Here is a 27,618-nt window from a genome sequence, read left to right as displayed (position 1 = left end):
AAATATATGAGTATAATTTGTTGTCAGTGGGGTTTTGTTGGCTTAAATTACTAGAAAAATGCAACTCAACTGCTTTATGAACAGAAATAGCACATCTTCATAGTAACATGCTGCTTTAGATAGTAGCTGTTGTTTTAGTGTGGTTTAGACCTTCTAGTGAGTCAAATGAAACTCCAATATTTAAACATTTTCAGGAAAACCATGAAAAAAAAACCTCAAACACTGATGATTCACTGATAAACAGTCCACATTTCTAGGCAAAATGTCTTTGACTGCATTAAAAAGGGATGTCTAGCAGTGAACAGTCTCTCACCGGGAGGTACACTACCCAAGAACCTTTTTAAAGAGCATTAGATGATGCAGTTTTAAGCCCTTTTGTGACAAGAATTGGTGTAGAATTAAACCACACCTGTATTCATCTACTACCTGCAAGGTAGAGTTTTCCAGCAGTCATAGGTGCATTATTTTATTTATTTAATTATTGTATTATAGAATTGATTGGAATATAACTATCTGGAACAGATAAACATGAACCCTTTGGCACCATGCCTAATGGCAGGTGTGAGCTAGAGGGATATTATTATCGTCTTCTAACACACAGATGGAACATTTGGAGTCAGAAGGAAAGTAGATATATCAGTATAGTTTGTTGTAAGTGGTTTTTTTTTTTGGCTTACATTATAAGAAAAAAGCAACTCAACTGCTTTATGAACAGAAATAGCATATCTACATTATAACAACATGTTGCTTTAGACAGCAGCTATTGTTTTAAAGTGTTTTAAGACATTCCAGTCTTATGAGCCAAATGAACCTCCAACAGTTAGGCCTAAACATTTTTAGCAAAACCATAAAAAACGACCACAAACACTGATTTACTGATATGCAGTCAGCCTTTTTCTGGGAGCTGTCTGGATCCTTGAAGGATAAGGATGTGATAGTTTACCTGCAGTGTTTGCTCTCAGGCCAGTCTAGTCACAGCCCAGTTGGCAGGTTAGGTTGTAAACCTACCTATATTTGTTTATATCTTGTTATAAGAGCAGTGGCTGTGTAGATTATGTGTCCAAGTTGCACCCACTGCAAATATAGCTTGTCTAGTCCATATAGAAAGGAACAGTAATTGACAAAAAAAAAATAACACCAAGAATGAGTTGCTGGGATCTAATAACACTGCACAACATTTTTTTTTAAAGTCTTGCTTCCTGAAAAGTTTTAGTTGATTGTGACAGGTACCTATAGGGTATGCACAAATATAGTTTTTGTTTTACTGCATCACGTAGGAACTCTGTAAGAAATAGACATTTATATGTTTACCTATTTAATCACGTTTATGTTCCGCATGAGCCATTAAGTTTAACAGAATTAAAAATGTTTTGCTCCTGATTTTCTTTTGTATTCAACTTCTGGTGCATCACGTTGCAGTGTCCAACAGTAGTCAGCAAGCACTGACGGATTCCAGTTGCCCTGGTATCGTTTCTCCATTGTAGCAATGTCCTGGTAAAACCGCTCAGTGTTCATTACTGACAGCACTGAGATTCACGGGGAAGAAGTCCAAGTGTGAGTGAATGAAATGAATCTTGAGTGACATGTTGCACTTCATTTTCTGGTATGCACAGAGAAGTTTGTCTACGACTTCAACGTAGTTTGGCGCTCTGTAATTCCCCAGAGAATTGTCAACAATGTCTTTGAAGGATCTCCAGGCAATTTTTTCCTTGCCAACTAACAGCTCTTCAAACCACTTGTCACTCATAACATATCTGATCTGGGGACCAACAAAAATGCCTTCTTTGATCTTCGTGTCACTTATTCTTGAAAACATCCGTCTTAAATATTGAAAAAAACCTTCGCCTTCCTTGTTCAGTGCTTTCACAAAATTCTTCATGAGTCCAAGTTTTATGTGTAGAGGAGGCAAAAATATCTTTGCCGGCTCAACAAGCGGTTCGTGTGCAACATTTTTCTGTCCTGGAACTAATTTTGCGGAGTGGCCAGCTCTTTCGACAATAAATGTAAGCAAAAATTATGATAAAACTGAAGATTTATCTTAAACGGTACGTGATATATAAATTTTGATTGATTGTAATATTCGTGATCAGCACCCAAAAATCTATAAGAAACAACTAACAGTGTTCAAGAAGCAAAAAATGTGTTGTGCACATACCGTCTAGCCTGGATAAACATGAACCCTTGATATGATATCATTGGGCACAGTTGCCAAAGTAGAAATCTCAACTGTTCTCACAAATGCTTGATTGGTGATAAATCTGGTTGCCAGGCAGGCCGAAGAAGTGTTGCAATCTGGTGGAGGCATTCCTGGGAAATCCTTAATATGTGTGGATGAGCATTATCCTGCTGAAAAATGCCAATTAGAAGCCCTGTCTTTATCTTGTTGCCACAGGATGTCTTAGTGCTCCTTTTATAATAACTTTTTAGGTTGACCTACTGTCTTATTCAGTGGACCCAATCTCAACACACCAGCAGTTGGGGCAGTGTGTCTCTCCATAACAAAGGTAGGATTAAAGCACGGGCTAGCATAAGGCCTTCATACTTGAACCAAAACAGAACCTGGATTTGTCACTAAAGATGAAATAGTTCTAGTCTGTCGCAGTGCAACACCACACAGATGGCAATTCTTTAAAACAACCATCCTGCTTCTCTTAGTCCAATGCATCCTCTCAAAGTTTGTCAACTGGGTAAATTGTAGAGACATGTTTAGCAGTAAACAGTCTCTCACCAATAGGTACACTACCCAAAAACCTTTTTGAAGAATATCAAAAGCAGTTTAAGCCCTTTTGTGGCAAGAATTGGTGTCAAATTATACCACACCTGTAATCATTTACACATCTGACTGAGACATAACTGCATACTGAGTTTTGCATTGATCATAGATGCATTATTTAATTTTCTTAATGAATGTAGTATAGAATTTAATGTAGAGAGTAGAACTCTCTAAACAGACAAACATGAACCTTTTGGCAGCATTCCTAATGCCAGGTATGTCCTAGAATGATACCAAGCCCCCAGCATTGAGGTTCTCACCCACAATTGGAGTTTGGAGTTGAACAAAAAGGCCTGTTTTGAAAGAACGAGAATAGGTGGGTGGAAGAGAAGATGGCCTGGCTCACTTCCTGCATACCTGTCATTATGTGTCAAAACAGCCCTTATACTCATCTTAAGTCTCACAGGAAAACCCTCCCTCACTGCCTCCACCTGTACACTACAACCTATTCTTTTGTGAACAAACACATGCTCACATGCTTTTGTTTTCTTTACTGTAGTATTTGGGGTTAGGCGAGTTCTAAACACCGGTCTGCCCAACGTTTCTTCTGAAATCAGGGGTATTAGTAGGGAATTTGCCCTACTTTTGCTGTAGTAACTGCCTCTACTCTCCTGGGAAGGTTTTACACTAGGTGTTGGAACATTCCTGAGATCAGGTTCTGATGTTGGACGATAAGTTCCACCACTTCAGTTTGTCCCAAAGCTATTGGCTCAAGGTCCATAGGTCCAGAGACTGCAGTTCCACTGCTCCACAGGCGTTTTAGCCCTATAGCTGATGTTTGGGATTAAAGGCATTCTGTGGAATCTGGCACCAAGACTTAACACTAGACTAACAGCAGATTCTTTAAAAAGGCTCTTGAAGGCTGCTTTTGGGTAGTGTTCCTCTTGGTGAGAGATTGTTGTCTGCTAGATATGCCTTTAAGAAATCCTGTAGGTTGTGAATTGGGACATCCATGAGCATGAAGACGTGTCCATGGCCAAAAATCAAGTGATAGCTGTATGTGACTTAATCACTAAGGGATTGGGTATGACCACAGCTGTATACGTGATATGAGGTATATATGAGGTGTTATCTTGTGAGTGAGGTTGATACATATGAATTATCGGAGCTTAATCAAGCAAGGCCTGTTAGTTGGTGCCAGAGGGGTGGGACTGTCTGTTTTTTTAATGTTGTGCAGGCATTTAATGCTCAAACTACATCCACATTTTATGCAGTAAGCATTCAGCATTCTATAACTTTTAATGAGACATGTCAAAAGTAATGGTACATAATAATATTCCCATGTTCATAGCATATGGCATGTCAGTTTAGTTTATGTGTAGGTAGGAAAGCTTGTCCATGCAAACAGTTTAGAAATATAGAATCAATGTTACAACCTACTCCTTACTTTGTTACACTTACCACTTTTTATGCAATCATAGCAGAGATATAATGGCTTTAAATTATTCCTCAATAAACAGATGGACTTAGATTGTGTCCCCCTCTCTTCTACTTTATAGAGTAATAAACATTTGGCTTTGACATGCTGTGCCTAATCTTTACATTCCAGAAGGAGATACGTTAGGCATTGTAATGGGACACTGAGCAGCTCTAATAAGATGCTGCGATATAAAACCAGTCATTATCATTCCGTTTAAAATGCTTGTTATTCTAGTAACCAGTGTCTGTGTTTTTAACACTACTATAGTCTCCCATCTCAGGGTACAATATACACATATGGTTATGAATCATATAGGTAATCCTTTTTTTTATTTGATTGTTTTTTGTTTTATTTTTAGGCTGTACATTTCCTAATGTAATTTTGATCCCTCTGACCATGCAACAGTTTTCCTCAGTCTATTTGAAATGAGCTTCAGCTCGAAAAATGGCTGCTTTTCTGGATGGTGTTGACATATGGCTTCTTGTTTACATGATGCAGCTTTAACTTGATTTTTTTTAACTGAACAAAAACCTGTGTTCACGTATAAAGATTTCTGGACGGGTCCTGAACCCATGAAGTTTTCAATTTAGTGCTGCCTGAGGACCCAAAGATCATCAGCATCCAATACTGACCTTTGGCCTTGTCCCTTATGTACAGGGATTTCTCCAGTTTTTTATCTTTTGGTGATATTATGAATTGTAGATGGTGGAATATAAAAAGTATTCAATTCACAAAAATTCTTAAATGCTGATTGGTAAACCTTTGACTGTCTAAAACGCTTTTTGTATACCCAGTCATTTTAGTGAGTTGCAAATTGTTCCTATTGAAAATGTTTTAATTAGTGATTTAGTTGCCCTGTACCAACTTTTTAAGATGTGTCCTGCCATCAAGTTTTAATGAAGTATTTTTAGTATTTTCTTAGCTTTACTTTTCTAGACCCATGTTGTGTGTTAGAATTTGAACTTACAAAATTTGTGAGAAAACTGGAAAATAATTTTGTAATGCAATAAATTAGCAATAATTAGTTTATGTCAGTAGTATTATAGTGGTAATGTATTTTGGAATACAGAGCTTTGGGGACAACAATGTGTACAACTGTGCTTGGTTTGTTATGGTTCAGATAACAACGATAAAACAGCTCTCCTGCTTCCAAATCCCAGGAGACTGCAGGTAGCAGCCGTGCTGTGCTGAGGCTGAGTTACTGGAAGGAAGAGACACCCAAGAGGCAGATTACGGTCAGGTGTGATACCTTACACCACCCTCAGCTCCGGCTTTTCATCTGTTCACTCAGTCCCATTACGTATATAAGATGCTAATGAGAACTATAGTTTTAGTATTATGTTTCTACGTTATGTGTCTGGTGTTAACATTACATTAACTATACAAATACATACACTGGGGGTTTGCCATCTTGTGTCAAATGCAATAATATCATTATCATTTTTTAAAACTATGAACAAAAACTATTTAATAATAATATCAGTAGGGCTGCATGATATGGTAAAAATATTAAATTACAACACATACAGAAACTGTTGTACAACTGCATATGCTTTATATACTGTACCTGCATATGAGCCATTCTGAGTAATGCTTAGTTCCGTTCTTATCTTCCTGTTAAAAATACCTGCAAAGGTATTCATTCAGCAGAATCCAAACAGCTCAATAGATACAGTAAACCCACACATGTATTTGTGCAATGCCTAATATGTTCTCAGGTTTCATCAGGATGTAAAACAAACCAGTTCTGTCTCTAAAATGTTACGATATTGCAAAGAGATAGGAGATAAAGATAAAACAAATGAAAATATGCCCGAACTTTTTTTTGTGTTAGTGTTATATCAGGTCAACTATGTCATTTTTGAGCGTACCATACACTTTGCCTTTTTTGTTCAATGATATGCCGTAACCCTAACAAGAGGTTTGAGATACTGGTAAAAGTCTTCTCAGAACTTCTCAGAAAATTGTGTAAAATAGTACATAACAAAATAAATTATACAGTGTATGTTATGCCACAAGAGGGCTGTCCTATAAAAAGGCTAGCAGATTATACTTTTGGGTAGTTTACCTTCTGGTGAAAGACTGATGACTGGTAGACATGCCTTTATAATGCATTTTGCACACCTGGCAGGCTTTTAGAGAGGGTGCCTAATTAGACAGAGAGACTGAGATTCCATCTAGGTGTCTAGCCTGTCATCGTCTCCTTTGTTTGCATTGGTGTCCTGAACAAGAACCTTGACTCCTACAGAATAAGACCATATTGTCTATAGTTACGAATCCAGGTTCTGTTTGGTATCCAATTATGGTCAGATTTGAATATAAGGTTTCATGATGAGCATTTCAATACTGCCTTTGCATTGGAGTGACATACTGGTGTGGTGATCTTTGGAGCCATGGTTTATGACAGTCAGTCATGCTTAGTTGTGGTACAAGAGACACACAACGCCAGATTTCTACACTTTTTTTGGCTTGCCTGGTCAACAATTTTACCACCAAACCACCAAATGTCAATAGGAATCAAATACTGTGTCTTTCGGTTTTCCTATATCACTGAAGGGACAGTAAAGATGCATCAGACAGAATTCAGCACTTCTGCCAGTCATTAAGACATTTTGCATAGAACTGTAGTCTGTATTCTATCATATTTACTTCCAACATACAGCCTTTTGATGCATGTGTAAATATATGCGTAGAAACCTTTATAGATATAGATACTCATACAGATTTTAATAAACCATGTACAGTCACTCTTCTTTTTTCTGACAGGATCCTGTGTTCATTCCCTAAAATGTGTCTACGTCCTCTTGATCACTAGAGGGCAGCAACATTCTCCCACCCATTAAGACCCTGAGCCTGAAACTTTTCATTAATGCGCATGGTATGTACTTTAAAGTGTAACGCATATAACAATGTGTACATTCTAATAATTGTGTATGTGTATGTATCTCTTATTATGTGTAATTGTGCATAAAATTTCATACAAATGTTGATGGTTAGAAATATGCACTCTATGAACAAAAGTATAGGGACATCTGCTCATTCAAGGGTATTAATTAAAATTAGTTTATACCTGCTTTTATTGTTGGAGAAACTTTATTGTTTCTATTGTCCAGGGATTTTTTTCACTTAATTTTTAATCGTTGCTCTGAGGATTTGATGGCATCCAGGGTTAGTGAGTAGCTGTTCGTTTATTATACTGTGACTATAAATAATTCGTAAATGTAAATTATTTTGTAACAAATAATAACCTAATATTGAAAATTAGGAATCTGTACATAACCTCCCTTGCTGCGTGTTTTGTTTTTTAACCATATGGCAACTTATTGGGGATGTTTTTTTATTTTGTTTGGGGAAATAATAATGTAAAAATGCTATTTGATGCTTGTCTTTTTAAATACCTGTTCAGTTTAATAAACAAAATAGTAAATAGTATTTGATTTTCTTGCTCTAAATGCTTTTCAGATGATTAGCAGTCCACACCCTCTCCGCATCCGCATCCCAGACTCCACTACAACCCACAGTCACAGCATGCCGTGTCCAGCGCCTCCACCTGCTTCGCCCACCTCACCCACCTCCCCTCGATCGCCCCGCCGGCCACACGCCTCACCTCGCCTACCTGTAAGGAAACTGAGCCTGAGACTGGCTCTCCCTGGCCTACTACCTGGATACCCCTCCCGTCACCGCAGACACAGCTGGCAGCCTGGAGCAGTGCCGTATTTTGACCCACAGTATGAGCAGCGCAGGTAGGGGGCAGCATATGTAGTACAATCTAGTGGTCGACCGATGCTGTTTTTTTTTTTTATGGCCGATGCCAATGCCGATATTTAGAGTGGCCGGTGGCTGATATACAAAGCCGATACATCATTTTGGTCAAAACTGATTGCAATTTCCCCATTTATTCACAATAATAATGATACACATTTCAGCCATCTGGAATTACACTATTAAAATAGTTTAGTACTCTGAACTCACTTAAATTCCTATGGCTCAAACATTGAATGTTTGAGACACTTTTACATTTGGAAAGTGTGATGTAAAAAAGAAGAGGCAATGGAATCTATTTTACAGTTTATTTAAAACACTGGGTAAATCTGGGTAAAATACAGATACATAATTATCACAACAATATTATCTTACCTCAGTCAGTTAGTGACATTACAGAGTAATAAGAGAGTCTGGCCTGTACATACTAATGATAATCAGGCGAGTGTGGCTGTAATCTGTGATAAAAAATAATAAATTATTAATTATTTCATCATGTTAAACGTTTTCAAAGTAAAGTACCTATCTACAGAATCAGCCACACCTGACACCTGCATTACTATAGCCCACACCAACCTAATCACTACTACACACATTTTAGCATCAGGACACATTTAATAATCTCTATCATTTTCACCTGATTCAGTGGGACACCCACACTCCTTTTTTCTTTTTGCAATACTTTCCCTCTATTTTGGCCCCTTTTTGGCGTGGGCAATATGGAAAGGCTAGTTGTTTTAGTACATTAAGCCACGTTAGGATTCGTCCTTATAACAGGCTTCAGTGGAAAGAAAGTGTTTTAGACTGTTCTAGCTGGGTTAGCTCTGTGGTTTTGAAGTAACACTGTAATGCTAGTTTTCCTGCTGTATCACTCAGCTCGCCTCATTGAGGGCAGATAGTTAGTTGATAAGTTAGTTGTTAGTTGATCAGTTGGATCAGGTGTGTAGTAATCAGTATAAACCGGTGACCATAAAGCCTGAAACAGGGACAGCGCCTGGATTGGTTCTGTTCTCTCTGTGATTTGTGGATTATTAACATGTTCACGTTAGCTAACACAGCAGAGGTAACGTTACTGAAATACGCTGCGGGCAGTTTTTTTCGAGAGGCAGTAAGATTACGTTTCAGGCTTTACGATCACGTAAATCACTTACTTTCCACTGAAGCCTGTTAAGGACGAATCTTAACTAAAATCCACATTTGGCTGTTGTTGCGCCGAAATGATCGCTGCAGCTGATGGAAACAAAAAGCAGACATGCGCAGAATCGCTGTGTGACGTCAGCGTTTTCTCCGTCCACACGGCTCCGCTGGGAGGGGAGCGGAGCTTTCAAAAATCTCCACCTTGAAAGGCGTTTACGAAAAGCTCCATTTTCATGTGGACGGAACGCCAAAACGGAGAGAAAAAACTCCGTTTTTTAAATATCCGGCTTCGTGTGGATGGGGCCTAATAGTGGGCCTGGTAAACAGCTGAATCCACTTTAAGTAAACAGTGGGTAAATTAGTCAATTAAGTTAACTGATATTTAGAGCTTCTCATTATCGCAGTATTTACTCGATCAATGAAATCAATAAAGGAATTAGATAGGTTAGCTAGCTGATTTGCGTAAATAACTACCAAGGATGGTACATTCTGCTTTTAGTCCAAATTAATAATGCCTTCAGAACATGCACGACGTTGTATTTACGAGATGAACACATAACGTAATTTAAATGCAAAGGCTATATTTACTAGTTAGGGAGATGGAATTTATCCACTGTTTAATTGTTTGGCTGTATTGGGCGTATTGATGCTTAAAATCATTCAATCATAAACAGGAGTTTCTCTCCTGTAGGTTAACTTAGCTGAGTTAGCTGAGCTGAGCTAAAGCAACCGGTAAGCGTTAGCTTAATCTAGCCAGTTAGCGTTAGCTTGCCGGTTAGCGTTAGCTAGCCAGTTAGCGTTAGCTTGCCGGTTAGCGTTAGCTAGCCAGTTAGCGTTAGCTTGCCGGTTAGCGTTAGCTAGCCAGTAATTTAGCCAGTTAGCGTTAGCTTGCCGGTTAGCGTTAGCTAGCCAGTAATCTAGCCCGCTAGCGTTACCTTGCCGGTTAGCGTTAGCTAGTCTGTAAGATAGCCGGTTAGCGTTAGCTAGCCAGTAATCTAGCCCCTTAGCGTTAGCTAGCCGGTAACCAAGCCAGTTAGCGTTAGCTAGCAAAGAGGCTACTAGACAGTAACACTTAGTCTAACTCAGTAGCTACACTGCTTATTACTAAAGCCAGTCGGATAGATTAACTTACCTGTTCAGTTTGGATCCAGTCGAAGCTGAAGTGAAGCCATTCTCTGCAGCTGTGTCTGAAGCTCTGCAGGTTCTGGGGAACTGAGCTCCTCAGCTCCTCTGCTGTGTGTCAGTAGGATGGTGGAATGGACACTAGGGAACCCCACAACCCTGTGACTCAAAAACTTAGCTCCAACCAAAAGTGACTGTAGTGATGCTTGCCAAACTTCCCTGCTTCTATTAAAAGCTGACATCAGAGCATAAGGTCATCCATATTAAATACAGTATTGAACTCACAACCTAGTGATAAAAACTCCAACTCCAGCCGCTAAGCCACTGGGTTCCTCAAGAGTGTTTGTTGTGAAAGATGAGCTCAGAATAGTCCCCTATTGAGCAAAGTGAGTTAAAGTCTTTGTGTGGGGTATCAAACCCACAACCACGTGAAAACCATAATCTAACCATAAATCTACTATGTTTCAAAGTGGTGTTGTCATGATGCAGCTTAAGTGTCATCTAAGTGTCAGGATGTGGATGTTGAACGTTGGCATCAAATTCACTACCTTAGTGATGAACTTGAGCTTAAGGGGTTAAAAGCTTTCTGCTTCTGGTGCTTTGTGGTGGTATTGAACCAACAACCCTTTGAATAAAATGCCAACTCCTACCACTAAGCAGTATTTGCTGTGATGTTGTTTCAAGGTCAGTGCCAGATAGTTACATACTCCCCTTGGGGCCAAGTGGGTTAAGTCTTTGTGTGGGTATCAAACCTACAACCCTACAAATCTACCATGTTGCAAAATAGGAATGGTCATGATGCAGTTTAGTGTCAGCTTAGAGGACATGGACATCGACAGTGGGTATCGAATTCACAACCCTATAGTCAAAATTCCAGCTCTAGTCACTATGCCACCACATTTCACAGTAGTGTCTGTAGTGATGTTTGTCTCTCTTCCCTGACTCTGTAGGAAAGTTGGTGTAGAACCCACAACCATGTGGTCATTAAAAACAGTGCTCTAACAACACTAAGCTGCCACATTCCATAAGAGTATTTGTAGTGATGTTTGCCCCACTTCCCTGCCCCTGTAGGAAAGTTGGTGTAGAACCCACAACCCTATGGTCACTAAAAATTAGTAAAAGTGATTCCCTCAGTATAATCTGGCTTGATGCCAGCAAACATTTACCTTTCTATTAGCACATTGAACACTGACTTTCCTGCACACTTTCCTGCTCACTTGTAGGGCAGGGCAGGGCAGAAATGAGAGAGCGAGAGAACTGTGTGTCTCCATTGTCCACCTCTGCTCTCTCGCTCCTTTGTTCCAGCTCACACTGAACTCTATTGTCAGGCAGAACAGAGGTCAAGCTGTGTGCTGCCTCGCTCAGTCCGAGACAGAGCAGCAGTGTTGCTTTAGGACAAAATGGAGAACATGCTTTTTTGGGTCGTAGTTGCTACATTTTCTCTTATTGTAGCCTTTGCTCTGGGTGTTATTTTGATGCGCTTGCCTAATTTGTGATATCTTTAATGGCTTGTGTGACACTGGGTAGCGTTGACAGTTGGAATTTACGTAGTGGTTTTATTTAGGGACGAAAGCTGACGACAGGGCCCACATTGTGTTTATGTGAGTACTGTTTTGAAGAGTCGAGTGGCTAGTGGACAGCTAATGGAGGAGAGATTGAAGAAGGACAGAAGATGCATTGTGATTGTATGATTATGGTGTGTTCACAAACATTTCAATGTCAAGATCAAGTACTTGAAAATGTTTATTTTTGCGTTTATATTGAATATCTTTTACTGTAACTCTCTTCTTCTCTTCTTTCAGTGTGAGTCTGGAGACTCTGGACCCGATGGAGATGGAGAAAGTTCGGTATGGGGCGCTGGGAAGGCGGGACCCACGGCGGGCTCCAATTACACACTACAAAGAGGATTTGGAGTCCCTACTGTCACTCGCTGAGGAGGAGGTGGGGTCGGAGTCTCAGATCTTCTCACTATTGGAGGTGAAGCCTATTCATTGGTACTATTGCTGCACTCTATGGAGGCAACACTACTATAACACTTTACAATAAGGTCAGAAATAACAGTACTTATATTACCGAAAATAATAAATATTGTTAAATGGTTGAATATGAATTTACTCTAGTTAAGACATTATTAAACACTACTAAATTTGAATTTGTTATAACACAGTGGAGCAACACCAGCAGATGACAAACCATCCACCTCTCCAAACCATCACTGACTGTAGAGACTTCACACTAGATCTCAAGCAGCTTGGACTGTGTTCCTCTTTACTCTTTCTCCAGATTCTGCTCTCTTAATTTCCAAATGAAATGCTAAATTTACTGATGATCAGTGATGGTTTGGAGAGTCATGTCATCTGCTGGTGTTGATCCACTGTGTTATATCAAGTCCAAAATCAGTGCAGTGTTTTTTTCCAGAAAATCCTATAGCACTTCATGCTTCCCTCTGCTGACAACTTTTATGGAGATGTGGATTTCATTTTCCAGCAGGACTTGGCACACTGCCCACACTGCCAAAAGTACCAATTGGTCTTATATAATAATTACGTTTTCTGAGACACTGATTTTTGCGTTTTCATTGGCTGTAATAAGCCATAATCAACAACAATGAATTAAATAAATGCTTAAAATAGATTAGTCCGTGTGTAATACATCTATGTAATATATGAGTTTCACATTTTGAACGGCAATAAAGTAAGTTTTTAATCCTATTCTAATTTTTTGAGATCCACCTGCATATCTGCTTTATGCAGTGCTAGATTTAGGAAATTACAAGTTGTTCCGCCCTAGTTATCAGCTGTGACAGGAGGAGGCTACATTCAGTTAGATTGTTTGACCAGTACGAAAGAACTGATATGAAATGCTTTGTGTTAATAAGCCAAAACATTAAAACCATTAAAATTACAACTGAAGCAAATAGCACTAATTATGTTGTTTAAGTGGTGCGTTAAATCTTGGCTTTTTCAGAAGGCTTGATGGGTCGAAGGCAGGTGGTTTTAATGTTATGACGGATCAGTGCATTCCATTTCCATTAAACTCAATTTGTAATTAAAATGTACTACGCAGATCAGAGCAGAGTGGAACCACCCTACATACACTTTCACGTAGTAACTCTCTTCCTGTCAAAGCAGAAGCCACAAGATTAACCCCGATAAAGGGGCTGTGTCTATCTTTGTGGTCTGAATGCACTGGGTCTGTGTGTGTGTGCTGAGTGTGATCATGCTTGCTATCTTTCGTGTGTATTCTTAGGAGCAGTCTATTCTGCCGCAGGGCTGCAGTGTGTCTGTGCCGTCCCTTTGTGCCATTCCCAGCAATCGCCATCCAGCCCATGCCAACCATGGCCTGTACTCTCACGCCCAAGGTAAACCAGCCACGGTGCTAAAGTCAACAGTGCACACGTAGAGAGTGGACCAATAACATCTCATCACGAGTCTCTATAAGCTACTTCTTTCTACAGCAGACATTTGTCTTTTTCTCCCTCTTTAATTCTCTCTCCCTCTCTTTCTCTCTGTCTTTTATTGACAAATAGCAACTTTTGCTTTCAATTAAGAACAATGTTTTTAATAGATATGTGTTAGGTGTCACAATAATTATTACAGGCTAATTGTGCAATATATGGCCACCTCAGTAAGTTTAGCTGACCTCAATATTGGACACTGGGTTAGGCAATGTGGCCTAAAATAATATCACAATATTTCAGGGTATTTTTGCTATAATGATATTCTTAACAAAATACTGATTTTTAAAAAATCTGTGACAAACTGTCTATGATTGTTTGTCTATTTCATAAACAGCAACGTACCAAGACCCTGATTTGTAGCTAAAAAATGTAACTAAATGCATATGAACTGCAAACAAACAATAAAAAAGTAAATGCACAATAGTCTGCTTTCCAGAATATCTCTTTATCATGATTTTGTCGATATTATTATGCACAGTATGAGAAGGTACACCCCTATTGGCCATTATATTTTTGTAGTAAGTGAAGTTCATTAGCATAAACTTGTTGGTTGGAGTTGGTAGGTGGATATTATCATGATATGTTGCCCACGACAACGATTATATCACTATACTGGGATTCTGTGATACTTCATATATCACAAGAAAATTCTCCAAAGACTCCTAAATAAGAAATACAAGAAATTATGCATTTATTAGTGTCAGATTTACTGAATTTTTACAACCAATATTCACTGATTTACATATTCATTCTATTTATTTATTTACTTTAGTTACTGTTAAGTTAAATTGAGAAGGTGTGTCTAACACATGTGAATTACGCTCCCCTATAGTTAGGTTCTATTAACTTTAAAAACTGTCTGTTTACTTGCTGCCTAATATGTAGAGTATGTAGACACACCTCTTGACAGAAGCCATTATAACCAGATAATCAAGTCATTTAAGTGCTTTTATTCTATGGCTGATTGGTGCATTTATGTTTTTCTGCCTTAAGAACAAGCAGTACATTCATACAGTGTCTTGGGACAGTCCGACTATCTTAGTGTGTGTGTGTGTGTATGTTCGATGTTGAGAGGTTGTGTGTATGTGCAGTTATGCGGAAGCCGTCTTCCTGTATTTGTTCTGCTGAGTCTGTCATTAACGCTGTAAAGCTATGAGCAGCACTGTGGCTATAGCTATCTCACATCCCTCCCGTTCTCCTTTCTCTTCTCTAATAACGGAGCTTCTCTAGGTTCTTCTCGCCACCATGTCTGTGTTGTTGCATTATTTTGGCTTCATCTGTAATATAGACCTGTAGAAGAACATGCTTCTGTAAAATAAGCTGTGTTTGGAGCTGGAGTGGAATGGGTTCAGTGGTTTTAAGTGAACTTCTGAACAGTTTAAGCGCAAATAGAGGATGTAGGTTGTTCTCTGTGCTTTAAAGACCTAATCGTGGGACTGAATTGGAGTTTTTCTGTCTTTTTTTTTTTTTTTTTGCTTGTAGTTCCAACAGCACATTCTCTTAACTCTCTACTCGGAGGATCCACACAGAGGTAAGTTTCAGATTTTATTTGTAGTGTAGTAAGATTATAAGCTTTAAACACAAGCAATATTTTAAATCATTGCTGACTGTGGATATGTGTGTGTGTGTATGTGTCTGTGTATATCTCTGTGTGTGTTTGTGTATGTGTGTATCTCAGTGTGGATGCGGACTTGGGCGACGAGCTGTGGGGGAGTGAGGAGAGGACGGAGGGTAAAGGGGTTCACAGGGAGGAGAGTGCGGAGAAGTCAGGCAGCCTGCGCTCCCTGGTGCGCTCTCTCAGCTTCCTGGGCAAAATGGCCGGCCGCAAGGTAAGAAGCGATGATTGGTGTTTGGACTAAGCTGGTTTACACCGTAAAACTTGGACCAGTTTGTTTATTTTACTTCTTTATTTCATGTATTTATCAATAGCTCTGAAATAAGTTAAGAGACCACCTCAGTTTTTTAATCTGTTTCTCTGATTTTGCCATATATATGTTTGAGTAAAATTAACATTGTTGTTTTATTATATAAACTACGGACAACATTTCTCCCCAATTCCAAATAAAAATATTGTCATTTAGAGCATTTATTTGCAGAAAATGAGAAAAACCTGAAATAACAAAAAAGAGTTCAGAAATCAATATTTGGTTGAATAACCCTGGTTTTTAATCACAATTTTCATGCATATTGGCATGTTCCCTCCGCCAGTCTTACATACTGCTTTTAGATAACTTTATGCCACTCCTGATGCAAAAATGTAAGCAGTTCATCTTGGTTTGATGACTTCATCCATCTTCCTCTTGATTATATTCCAGAGGTTTTCAATTTGGTAAAATCAAAGAAACTCATCATTTCAAGTGGACTTTTATTTTTTTTTCCAGAGCTGTAGGTTACGTGCAGTGTATTCTGTATGCTGTGCTGCGTACCATTGTGGTCATGCAAAACTTTGGTACCTTCGTTTTTGCAATTTTTGACATAATGAGAATCTTCTTTGGCAGTTCTTTACATTGTATCAAAATTTTATGATGAATGGACCAAAAGAAATTCTCTGAAATAAATCTTGTGACATTGCAGAAGCTTATAAAAACAATGACACAATGAATGTGTGCTACAATTTAAAGCTAATAGCTTTTTGCCTAGGCAGTGTATAACATTTGTTTATACAACATGATTGATATTTTTTATACACAATATTAATCAGTATTTATACTGGCACCGCTTTCATCATAGTCGTCTTAAATGCCCAGACATCATTTGCTTCTTAATAGGCTGGTATATAAAATGTGCCCGAGTGTTTGTGTGTGTGTGTTTGTGTATATAAACTGATTTCAGTGCTTCTGCAGTTCTGTTACATGAATTGAGCTGAACAGAGAAGGGAGGGGGACTTCCCCTTCCCCAGCGTTCAGAGTGCAGAGGAAGCTGTCTGGTTTCTTTTATAATGTGTGTGGGACAAAACAATACAGAAAGGAAAAAAAAATCAGGAAAGTCAAACCACAGTGTAACTAGTAACCCTATATTAATTGCTTATGAACACTTTAATCATTGGCATTACTGTGTGCTCTGATTTCCTGAAGGAATGAATGCTGCTTTGCAGTGTCCTGTTACATCAGGACTGGCCAGTTCTGCCCTGACACAGATTTAAAAGCCAGAGAAAGGTTTGATTTCTTGTTGAGAGAACAAGCTGGAGCACTTAAGGTGTTGGGTTATCAAAACCGGTCATCAACACAGTGCTGTTACTCTGGAACAAAAGAGCACTGTGCTTTCCTTAGCTTTTTTTTGTAGCACATTAGCTGAATGGAGGTTGGTGTATTGGATTGGTTTGTCCAGAAGGGGGCGGCCGTGTCTCTTTTTTGAGAGTGTAATTGGTGGCCTACTGTACTCTGAACAGTGAACTGAAGGGACTGAGCTTATGTAAAACATTATCATCAGATTGACACATTTTGTAGATGTGTTTATACTGTACTAATGCTATCATATGATTAAGGCTTGTATTAAAATGTCCAAATGTTTGTAGACACCTGCCTAACACAAGTATTAATAGGGAGTTTGTCCCCCAATTTTCTGTAGTAACAGTCTATACTATATACACAGTACAAAAAGTACAAATTGTACAAGCCTATTTACAACCCTGCTATGTTGCCTTATGTTCCTTTCACATAGGGTTTGTGATAAAACAAAGTTCAGCTCTGATAGGCTGAATTACATATGAAATATTGCTATCTTGGCAGCAGAAAACACAGGTGTGCCACTTTTAAGCAACAATAGTAAGGAACAAGAGGGTCGCCATATTGTTATTCTACACAGACTTCTCTCCTGAAATCTGTTTAATTTGGTGAGTAAAGCACTTCAATTTACAGTAAGCTAAGATTTCTGGTATTTTCAAAATTGTGGTTAGCAGTAGCGCTAGCTGTGGTTAGCAGTGCTTGGCGCTAGTAAATGCCGCTCAACAGCGCTACACTGAGGAACCCTGGGTGTTTTCTTGTAAGCCAGGCCGCTCTCAGCCAGTGGTTCATCCCATGTAGCTTGTCCTAACACGGTAAACACGCAGACTACAGTCCGATATACTTACCTCTGAAGGGCAAAAAAGCTAGTGCTGCAGTTAGCAGCTAATGCTAATTCTGCTTCACTGAAACTCCTTTATAATGCTGTACTTCAGCGGAGTAGTGACTGCTTCAGCGGAGCAGTGACTGCTCCTTACAACCTGACTGGTAAAATTCATAAATAAGACGCACTGGATTATAATGCGTAATGTACATTTTTGGGAAAATTAAAGGACTTTAGGTGCGCCTTATAGTGCAAAAAATTGTATTTTTCTTCATGTATATGTTTCTCGCTTCTGCACTGACTGGATCGGTAAACCGCCCACTCCCATGTATGACATTAAAATTTAGTCCCGTGTCACAAGCTGTGACCCACAAGTCCCACAGGAATGCAGTCCTCTAATTGTAGCCGTTTAGATTTTAGCCTACAGTTCTTTTTATGGGTTTGGCTTTCGAGTGAAAAAATAAGCCAGTCGGTCCCCTTCTATACTGGGTTTAGCTCCTGTTTGGTTTAATTAAGGTAGTTCAATTAGTGTTAGTGAGAAGACAATAGAGAGAAATGATATAACTAAGTTAGCATTGACAAGCATTAGCTTTTATCCTAGAGTGGATCCAAGTTTGAGCTCCCCTTCTGCAGACCCTGGCAGAGGAAAAGTCATGGTGGAGTCAAGAAGGAATAGTTCCTGTAGCGACCTGTATTTCCTTAACTAGTAGAGTATGGTGGTGATGAGCTGCTCTCTAGTATCAACAACACCATATTCTCCAGAGATCTATTGGTTTGAAATTTTAGGGATGTAGATGTATGCATGTAACGCATATAACACAAGGCACAGTTTCTGTATTTCTGTTGCATTGTTATATGAAGGAGGAACAATATGGTTTGATCTTCATTGTCACTTCATTTTGTCACTTCCATGTACTGAACCTTCATTATTCAGTGATGCCTAGATAAATACACTTTTAAAGTTCTCTTTAGGCCCATTTATGTCCCTTTTAAAAGCTCTGAATAATTAATAGTGGCAGACCTGTAGACACTTAAGACTTTTTAAGGTGGTGCTTTGAGTTATTGTGTGTTTATTGGCTGAGCAGGTGTTTGATTCTCTACTAAGAGGATTGTCAGTCATTGTGGTCTGTTAGTGGTTTTATGTGTTGAAGTGCAAAAGTGACATCATCAGCAGCAGCAGAGCAAGACAGCAGTAGCGAGATTGCTGTGCTGGATCTATTTCTAGCGACTGAGAGCATCCATCCTGTGTGTTTTAGTTTGTGTGTGTGTGTGTGCAGACTAGGCTTGATTTGACAATGCTACTTACAGTCTCCTCCCACCCGGATATGAGCACAGTCTGGTCAGAATGCCGGCTTGCCACATATTTCACTGACTGTGGACAGTCTGCCTGCCTGTGTATGTGTGTGTGTGTGTGTGTACAGGCACATCTGCTAGGAGCATTGGTGTGTTTTTTAGCTTTCTCAGTCTGAAATAGTGTTCTAAATGCCTTTAACCATGTTTACTCAAGAGGGTCGTTATAAACCTTTACCATAGACGTCATATCATTGCTATGAGCAACATATGCTGTCTTCAAGCCAGCATCTTGTCAAGGAATGTGCATGCATTTTTTTTTTTTTTTTTTTCCCATTTTCTCCAAATTTTACACAGCCAATTAGGACTCTCCCTATCACTAGTGATGCCCCAGCACTATCACATGCCTTCTGTAGCATCACAATGCGCTCAGAGGAAATCGCAGCGACTCAGTTCTGATACATCAGCTCACAGACGCCTTGTGCTGAGCGACATCACCCTTTGGAGTGATGTGTGCCATCTACCCACCCAGAGACATCAATGCCAATTGTGCTCTCTCAGGGCTCTTGTAGCCGATGGCAAGCCACATGAACAGGATTCGAACCGGCAATCTCCTAGTGGCAGCGCTTAGCCCGCTGGACCACTCAGAGCCTGGAGTCCATGCATTTTTCAACAAGACAAGTGCAAAACAATATGCTGCACAGATTACAAAGGCACAGCTGTAGAATGTTCTATGAAGTAGTATAAAATAGTTTGAGTACCCCTAATAATTATCATGATTTTTCTTCATAAATAATTGGTTGTTCGGATCAGCAATTTCTACGGTGGCTGAGAAAGCCCAATACGCTGCAAATTGAAAAGAGCTTCACAAAACACATCCATTAAAATGACAACACAGGTGCTGCAAATAGAGAAACACGCTGCTGTGTCTACAGAAGACTATTAGTGACAATTAAACCGAACATTACTGAACACTTAGTTTAGGGGTACAGCATCTTTTAGGGTTCTCTGGAGTGATAGAACTACTTCCAGCCTGTTTGTATAATCTAGTGTGGTGGAACTAATCATCTGACATCAGTAGCTCACCTCACTGATGCTCTTATGGCTGAATTAAATCAAGTATTTACAGTAATGTCCCAACATCTGCTCTTTCCAGACCACTAGAGGATGTTACTGCAGCAAAGGGTGGGGCTTCATGCTGACTGAATATCAATACAAATGAGGAAATTGTAGAACTATAGTATGAAGTGTTGTTTTATACACACAAAGAAATTATATACTCTTAGAAATACCATATCATTAAATAGAATTAATTAAATCTTCCAGCTTGAAATATTTATGATTAAACTGTACATAGAAATTAGTGTGTATACTTGAGTGCTTTGGACGTGTATTCATTTTAAAAACAGAAGAACTTTTTGAATCACTGGAGTCAGATTTCTATTTATGGTACTGAAACTTGTAAATGTCACTCAGTGATGAGGAACTTCAGCAATAAGCTTCAACAGATTCGCTATTGTGTTTGATTATCAGCGTAAAAGAATGATAGCTGTACATTTTGCTAAGAGGACTGTATTATTTACATTTACATTAAAGAAGAAATCCTCAATTTTATAAAGAATCTGTGTTAGCAAATGGTTAGCAAATGTATAACAAGGAAATTCTGCTTTGAAATCTAATATTTTATGTCAATAGTAAAACACATCAAAACATGCAATATTACTATACTGTCAGTAGTAAAAACTTTAGTAGTAACTTGTAGATGTGATTTCTGCAAAGACAATTCTACCCAGATGCCGCAAGTCACAGTCATTCCACTAACTGTGCTGTCCAATGTGGGTGGTAATGGTTTCTGTGATTTACTCCTAATACACTTTTTACACTTTGGATCGAGGAATGTTTAGTGTCTGCACCTCTTTGGAAATGGAATGTTCGTTCCATCTGGTACTCGCTATAATGCCACATTTAAACTTATGATAATTCACTTTGCCATGAGCCTGTGTTTAGTCTCACACACAAGATATTACCTAACAACGTATACAGGTGTGGGTGTTCCCAAGCCACTATCTGCATTGGTAATTCAATTTACAAACTGCTATCACATGACATTTTTGAAATATAAAGGTGCAGTTTTTTTTTCATTATTTATTTATTAATTTAATGCCAAAGTTTGTAATCTCTCAAAGAATAGACTAATACCTCAGTAAGAAAGAATGTGATGCTGAAAAAACCCTCCCAGAGTGATCTCTCATAAAATGCCATAAAATTCCATAAAATCCAACAGTCACGAGGTGCCCCTCCAAAAATGCACCAGCATTACATTCAAAAACTCTGAACTCACTGATGAAGTGGCAACCTGAAAGCAGACAGAGCTGCTGGATGCACATCTGGAGAACATGTGTTCCTGTGTGAAAAGTTTACGAGAGTGTGAACGAGTGCGCGTATCTGTGTTTATAAACGACTCAATAGATCTAAAGATTTAAATCCATACTGTGTTTATTGGGAATAGGTTATTCATGCTTATGTGGCGTTTGCCCACCTCTCAACGGCTCCAATCTGGCAACCCCTAAGACTTGACAGGTTTATGTGAAAGTGCCACGTTTGTGTGTAAGCGAGTGAGTGTGCCAGCTCCAGACTGTGTGAACTTGTCAGAGTTTGTATGTTGAAGTTAAGCACTTTCGGCTGGACCGGGGTGAGAGTCGCCCCCCTCCTGCATTTCTTTCCACCCTTTCTCTGCTCTCTCCCAGCTGGGCAATTTCTTTCTCGGGTGGCAGGATTGCATCAGCAGGGTGGATAAGTCCCACCCCCCTCCTTCCTTCTCTCTACTTTTCTCTCTCTCTCTCTCTCTCTCTCTCTCTCTCTCTCTCTTTCTCTCTCCCTCCCTCTCTTTAGTTCATCTACACTGTAAGCCTGGAAAAAAGTTGAAAATATTTCTTAAAATTTGAGGGAAACTGTTTCGTAAAACTTTATTTCAAGTTAATTTAACTTATATTTCACTTAATTTGTTGCAAGTTGATTCAACTTATGTTTTTCATTGCAATATCAGTTGCTTTTTACAGTACTTTACTTTACATTTACCAGTAAAATGAATAAAATTGATTTTTATTTATTTTTCTATTTGATTTAATGTAACTGTTGAAATATGTATGTTAATAGAGCATAAGATAGAACCCGCTGTTTGTTTATTTTATTGAAGTTTAGGCCTTTTATTTACAGTGTTAGCTTACATACACTGATATCTGATTAAATTATTTAATTAGAATATACATGAAAGTGCTATAAAATGTCACTAATTTAAGCACATATTTAAGTGTATGATACACTATATTGGCTGTGTGCTTTACTGCTCATTCTATAGCATTTTCTTTCCACACCTAATTTCCTTCCATAGAGTATTCAACTCTATGTTAAATTTATATAAAAATTAAAATCAATATGCTCAATTAAATTAAATGAAATAAAAAAGACTAAATACAAATCTATTTTATTCACCAATTCGTAGTAGAATTATTATGCAAAGCAACTGATATAACAAAAAAACATGAATTAACTTGCTGTACATTTTAGGCATAATAACTTTTAAAATTCAAAGTTTAATTAACTCTGCTATAAGTGCTATATAATGAAAACTATAGCACACAGCCAGCCCTTAGAGTCAGCAGCTTTCAAAATGATAATTATTTTTCAGTATATGAGCTACATGTTTACCTTAGCTAACCTGGGGGCTGACTACACACTGATGGTGAGTGTCAGTGGCTGGAGAACATGCACAGTAGGAAAATAGATAGTGCAAAGAGCCAGTGGAGGTAAAGAATGGAAATAAATTGAGACTAAACTCAAATATTATAAGTTGGTTCAACTTAAAGCTCTCATTTGAATGTTTGAAATTACCTCAGATTTTTACATAGCCCGGAACAGTTGTTAGTAAGGTTTGGAAATATCCAGTTTTACCTAAAACACACTTAATTTATTTTAACCCCACCTTGAATCCTTCACCTCTGGAGTTATCTGGATTTAGGATATAGAACATGAAACAAAAGCAATCATCCGGCAGCGGATATTAAATGCAATAAAGGACATGGCAGGACGTGTACAGACAGACTGTCTCGTATCGTATCAGAGCAAATTTACAGAGTATTATCTGGTAGAACTGATTCATTTTCCATCGTATAGTAATAAATTGGTCTGTTTACTTACCTTGCTTGAATATTATACCTTCCCTTATAAAAGTTGTGTAACTGGCTATCCAATTATGGTAACAGATATGTAGCAAATATTGATGCCAAATGCTGTTGTTGAATAGAAAGTGATGCACTGAAAAAAGATCCAAACTAAAATAAATGGAGCATTGGTGACTTTGATTCTGTATTTTGTCCTGTATAATTATTAGGCCACAATCACCATGTATTTCTTAGAAAGTTTTTTAATTAGTTCTTGAAAAAAATCACCTACATCGGATTCATGATGTATTGTTTTCAAAGTGAAGAATTGTTCACAGTTCTGTTCCTACAACAGAACCCAGAACAGAATCAGAATTCAGTTATAAGGCATACGTTAAAACAATTAGAGACTCCTTAGTTTTCCTGTGGAGTTCCACAAGATTCTATTTTAAAACTGATGTAAATTATGACAATAATGTTTATTCTAAAGTCAAGAGTAATTATAGTAAATAAAATAAAACAATACAATAAAAAATATGCAAGTAAAGGAGCTCTGAGTGGTCCAGCAGGCTAAGCGCTGCCACTATGATCAGGAGATCGCAGGTTTGAATCCTGTTCATGTAGCTTGCCATCTGCAGCCGGAGCCCCGAGGCACTATTGGCTTTGCTCTCTCTGGATGTGTAGATGGTGCTCTCTCCCCACATCACTCCAAAGGGTGATGTCTGGAGCACAAGGCGTCTGTGAGCTGATGTATCGGAACCAAGTCGCTGCGCTTTTCCCCGAGCGCGCTGTGATGCTACTCAGCATTGTTGCATCAGCAGCAGTTTGAAAAGAGCCGGTGGCTGACTTCACATGTGTGGGAGGAGGCATGTGCTAGTCCTCACCCTCCTGGTGTTGGGGGGGGGTTGGAGGTTGGAAAAAAAATTGAAATAAAATTTAAAAATATGCAAGTAAAAGGATGTGCATTGCTCATGGTATAGCTACAAACAGTACAATAATAGGAGGAAGATAGTTAGTGAATCCTATTGTTTTCAAACTGAACATTTGAAATTTAATATAAGGAAACCCTGGTCAGAATATACCTGAAAACTTTGCAAATTAGCTTTAAAAAGAAATTTTGTCTTAAGAATGGTTGGTATATATGGCCAAATGTTTCCAGAATCACATGCACATGCAATTACATATTTAATTACATGGTGATTATAATAGACTCTAATAGAATAAAAAATCAATTTACAACCTAAATCTAAGCTAAGGTTGGGACAGTATGTAAAAGCAATAAGTTAACTTATCATATCTATTCCTGCATTTCGGGCATTATTAAAAACATTTTCAAAAGTGGGATAGTATAAGCATTTATCACTTTGTAATGTTGATATATATTTCAAATCACTCAAAATACATTTTGGCACCTATGATACCAAGCAATAAAGTGTAACTGGTGTTATTTTGTCCTATTCTTCCTGTAGGTAGATCCGTTTAGAACCTGTACCCTCTTCACCTACAATCATGCTTTTGTAATGTACGTAGCATGTGGTTTTGGTAAAAGTGTATATGAACATCCCTGAAAAAAGAGGTCATCTTGAAGGAAGCATGTGTTGCTCTAAGATCTTAGTATACCAGTACTTTTCTGCATTAATGCTACAACACAGAATGGGCTGAACATCCCATACCATTCAGACCTTGACTTTCCTAGAGAGAAGAGACAGTTACTCAAACGAAATCTAGATCAACTCTTTTAAATACTTTTGCGTGTTTTTAAAGAAACAATAAATGAGCAAACATCCTAATACTTGGATACTGTGTATCCCAATGCAGTCGGCAGGGCTGGATTTTTTAAATAGCATCTACTTGACATTGGATAACTCACATTCTTAAAGTGATAATTCACATTCCTAGAATTTTTTTTACATATTATACACACAAGTAATTCAGCATTTAAACTCACAATGATATTTACATTTATAACAGTTGTCTCTCTTAAAAAATAATGGTGCTTTAGGTGCTTTATTTATCATGGGTACACCAGGAATACATCATAGAAGGCCTTACCACCTACAGTGGACAGTGCAGACCAATCATTTTTTATCATTATAACAAGGCCAGGATATCCAATAACCTCGCATGCCAGTGCTTAACGATCGCAGACAGACTCTCAAGAGACATGACCAAGACTGTAGAATCCCAGCAGGAGGGCTAAACTGGAAATAGAATCAGGACAGAACCCCCACGGAGAGACAAGAGTTGCCCCTCTCTGTATTTGTCTCACTTGTGTCACTCGCACAGATGCATGCACGACACCTGTCTCATCTAACCTCCGCTGATGAACTCGTGGGCGTGTGAGAAGCCGTGACTTCAGCCCACACCACAAAAGAAGAGGATGAATGGAAAGTGACTCATTAGAGAGAAAATGAGGAGGGAGGTAATCTATAATCTGTTCATACTGCAGCTGTGGGTCAATGTGGGGTTTCCGACAGACAGAAGCACCGCAGCCAGACTGGAGTGGGCTGCCGTGCAAAAGAGCACCGGCAAAGAAAAGCAAAGCAAAATTCCACCCCCAAACACAACGTCATCATTATCAACATGAGCATTATCATCACTTTTACTGTAACCAATTGCTGTATTTAGCTGTATTACAGTAAAATCATATCATAAATGAATATTTATCAGTGTTTCTTTGTACTGTTATCCCAGGTCCTGGGATAACTGATGATTTTATCCCCATTCGAAACGGCCATGTATGTGTTTTCTCAGACTTCCTCTGAGAAAATTACAGGCTATATTATCTACTGTTTTTCGCTGAACTCTGTGATCCTCCGGTAATTTTAGTACTGTCCTGACGCACATCTCTGACTTTCATCACCTTGCGTTTATTAAAAGCCGTTTGTCCACTGCCATGCAGTGTAATTACACTTTGGGTGTGCGTTTCCACTGAAATCCACGTAAACACAACAGCGAGTGGAGCTGCTAAATGCGATGTCATATGATCGAGAAAGCTAAAAAAAAAGTCACTGGTCCTCCTGTTTTTTTTTTTTTTATTGTAGTCTGGACGCAAGAGTTTTATCAGGTAGTAACCCCCCTGCTAAAACACCATCAGTGTGGAATCTTGCCAATCAGGGCTACCTTCACTTGGGTATTCAGTGTTGTCGGTCATGAGAGCAAGTTACAGTTTTCTTCACTGTTAAGTGAAGTGTTTATACTAGCTGAGAACTACAGTATATTGCATTAACTTTGCCATTTTTGCAGTGTTTTGCTTTTTCTTTACAGTGTATGACTAGCTCTAATATTACAGTAATATATTAATCCATTTACAGTACTTCATTTATCACCTTTAAGAGACATGACACTGACATGCACTTCATAATCTGATTACTGCAGAACAATATAGTTTGACAGTAGTCAGTTCAACAGGTTTACATGAACTTAAGTAATTAGATCATAAGAAAATTTTACATAAGTTTACAGTTTAAAGTTTACAGTCAACTTACTGGTGCTGCGCTGAATGTTGTTCACTTATTTCCAGTACTATGGTCTGTTTTCACTTATGCGCAGAGTAAGAAATATAAAAATACTCCAGTATTGAGAAATATCCCTCTCTCTTTATTTCTTACTCATATTTCTTGATCTTACTCTGATCTAAGAAGATCAGGGTATGCTGTTTACATGACTACTTGACTGAGTAATCCAATAAGTGCATTTAAACACACTCAGTGACTGCTAGGCATGTCCCAATTTGTTTGCCCATCCAATCTGATCCAAGTAATAATGACTGTGAATTGATTTTATCTATTTAATTCCCAAGCAACATTAAATGACTGGTTAATATCTAAAAATTATGTCTTTTTTTAATTGACTCTCCCACTTGACCATTAAGCTCACAGTTACTTTAACTTACTTCAGTCAAGCCCTAGAGATTAAAAATATTTTAGCCAAAACTGAATGAGGCTTTTCTATAGCAAGTGTCCAATAGCCTTCTCTTCTTTTTTTAACACACTGTTTAGCCCTGGTTTGAAATAATAAAAAATGACAGTTTTCTGGTTGGAGGAACAGAGCATCACCATGATAGCTTTGTTTTCAACCAGGTGTAAATCAAGAGTAAAGTCGGGGTGAGAGTATACCTCTCCAAATATATATAATAGGATAAGATATGGTTTTTGGTCAGTTTAGGCCAGTTATTACTGTTGTTTTGGTGTGCTGTTCAGGTGTAATATTTAGTGTAATTTTAGATTTAATTACATAGTAAATACAATTAATTATATATGAATTCCTGGGATTCAAACTCTGTATGCACAAATGAGTTATGACCATGTAGAACCCTATTACAAACATGGTTTACATCATTTGATTGTTTTTCTCACTTTTCTGCTTCCCAATGATCTACAAATCTGAAATACTTGTTCTAAAATGGCATCTTGCCTTTCTTATCGCTGGTGATACCTGCAGTTGAAAG

The 27,618-nt window shown here is 38.4% G+C and overlaps 1 protein-coding gene across 3 annotated transcripts in view; it reads left to right on the top strand.

Moving 5' to 3' along the window:
* Positions 1-27,618, top strand: part of arhgef2 (rho/rac guanine nucleotide exchange factor (GEF) 2) — a 98,029-nt gene that overhangs the window by 956 nt on the left and 69,455 nt on the right. Inside the window, exons 1-7 of one of the 3 annotated variants that reach the window (XM_022679110.2) lie at positions 5,344-5,433; positions 6,960-7,071; positions 7,656-7,936; positions 12,017-12,191; positions 13,464-13,575; positions 15,157-15,205; positions 15,353-15,503. In XM_022679110.2, coding sequence (XP_022534831.2) covers positions 7,063-7,071; positions 7,656-7,936; positions 12,017-12,191; positions 13,464-13,575; positions 15,157-15,205; positions 15,353-15,503 — 777 coding nt within the window. In that variant the 5' untranslated portion in view covers positions 5,344-5,433; positions 6,960-7,062. Of the gene's footprint in view, positions 1-5,343; positions 5,434-6,959; positions 7,072-7,655; positions 7,937-11,621; positions 11,911-12,016; positions 12,192-13,463; positions 13,576-15,156; positions 15,206-15,352; positions 15,504-27,618 lie in introns of those variants that run through there. The other 2 variants (XM_022679109.2, XM_022679112.2) reach the window with 2 other exon arrangements.

Source organism: Astyanax mexicanus, chromosome 4 (assembly GCF_023375975.1).
Source record: "Astyanax mexicanus isolate ESR-SI-001 chromosome 4, AstMex3_surface, whole genome shotgun sequence".
NCBI lineage: Eukaryota > Metazoa > Chordata > Actinopteri > Characiformes > Acestrorhamphidae > Astyanax > Astyanax mexicanus.
Note: the sequence above shows the minus strand (reverse complement) of the source record. Positions and strands in the feature narration are given on the sequence as shown.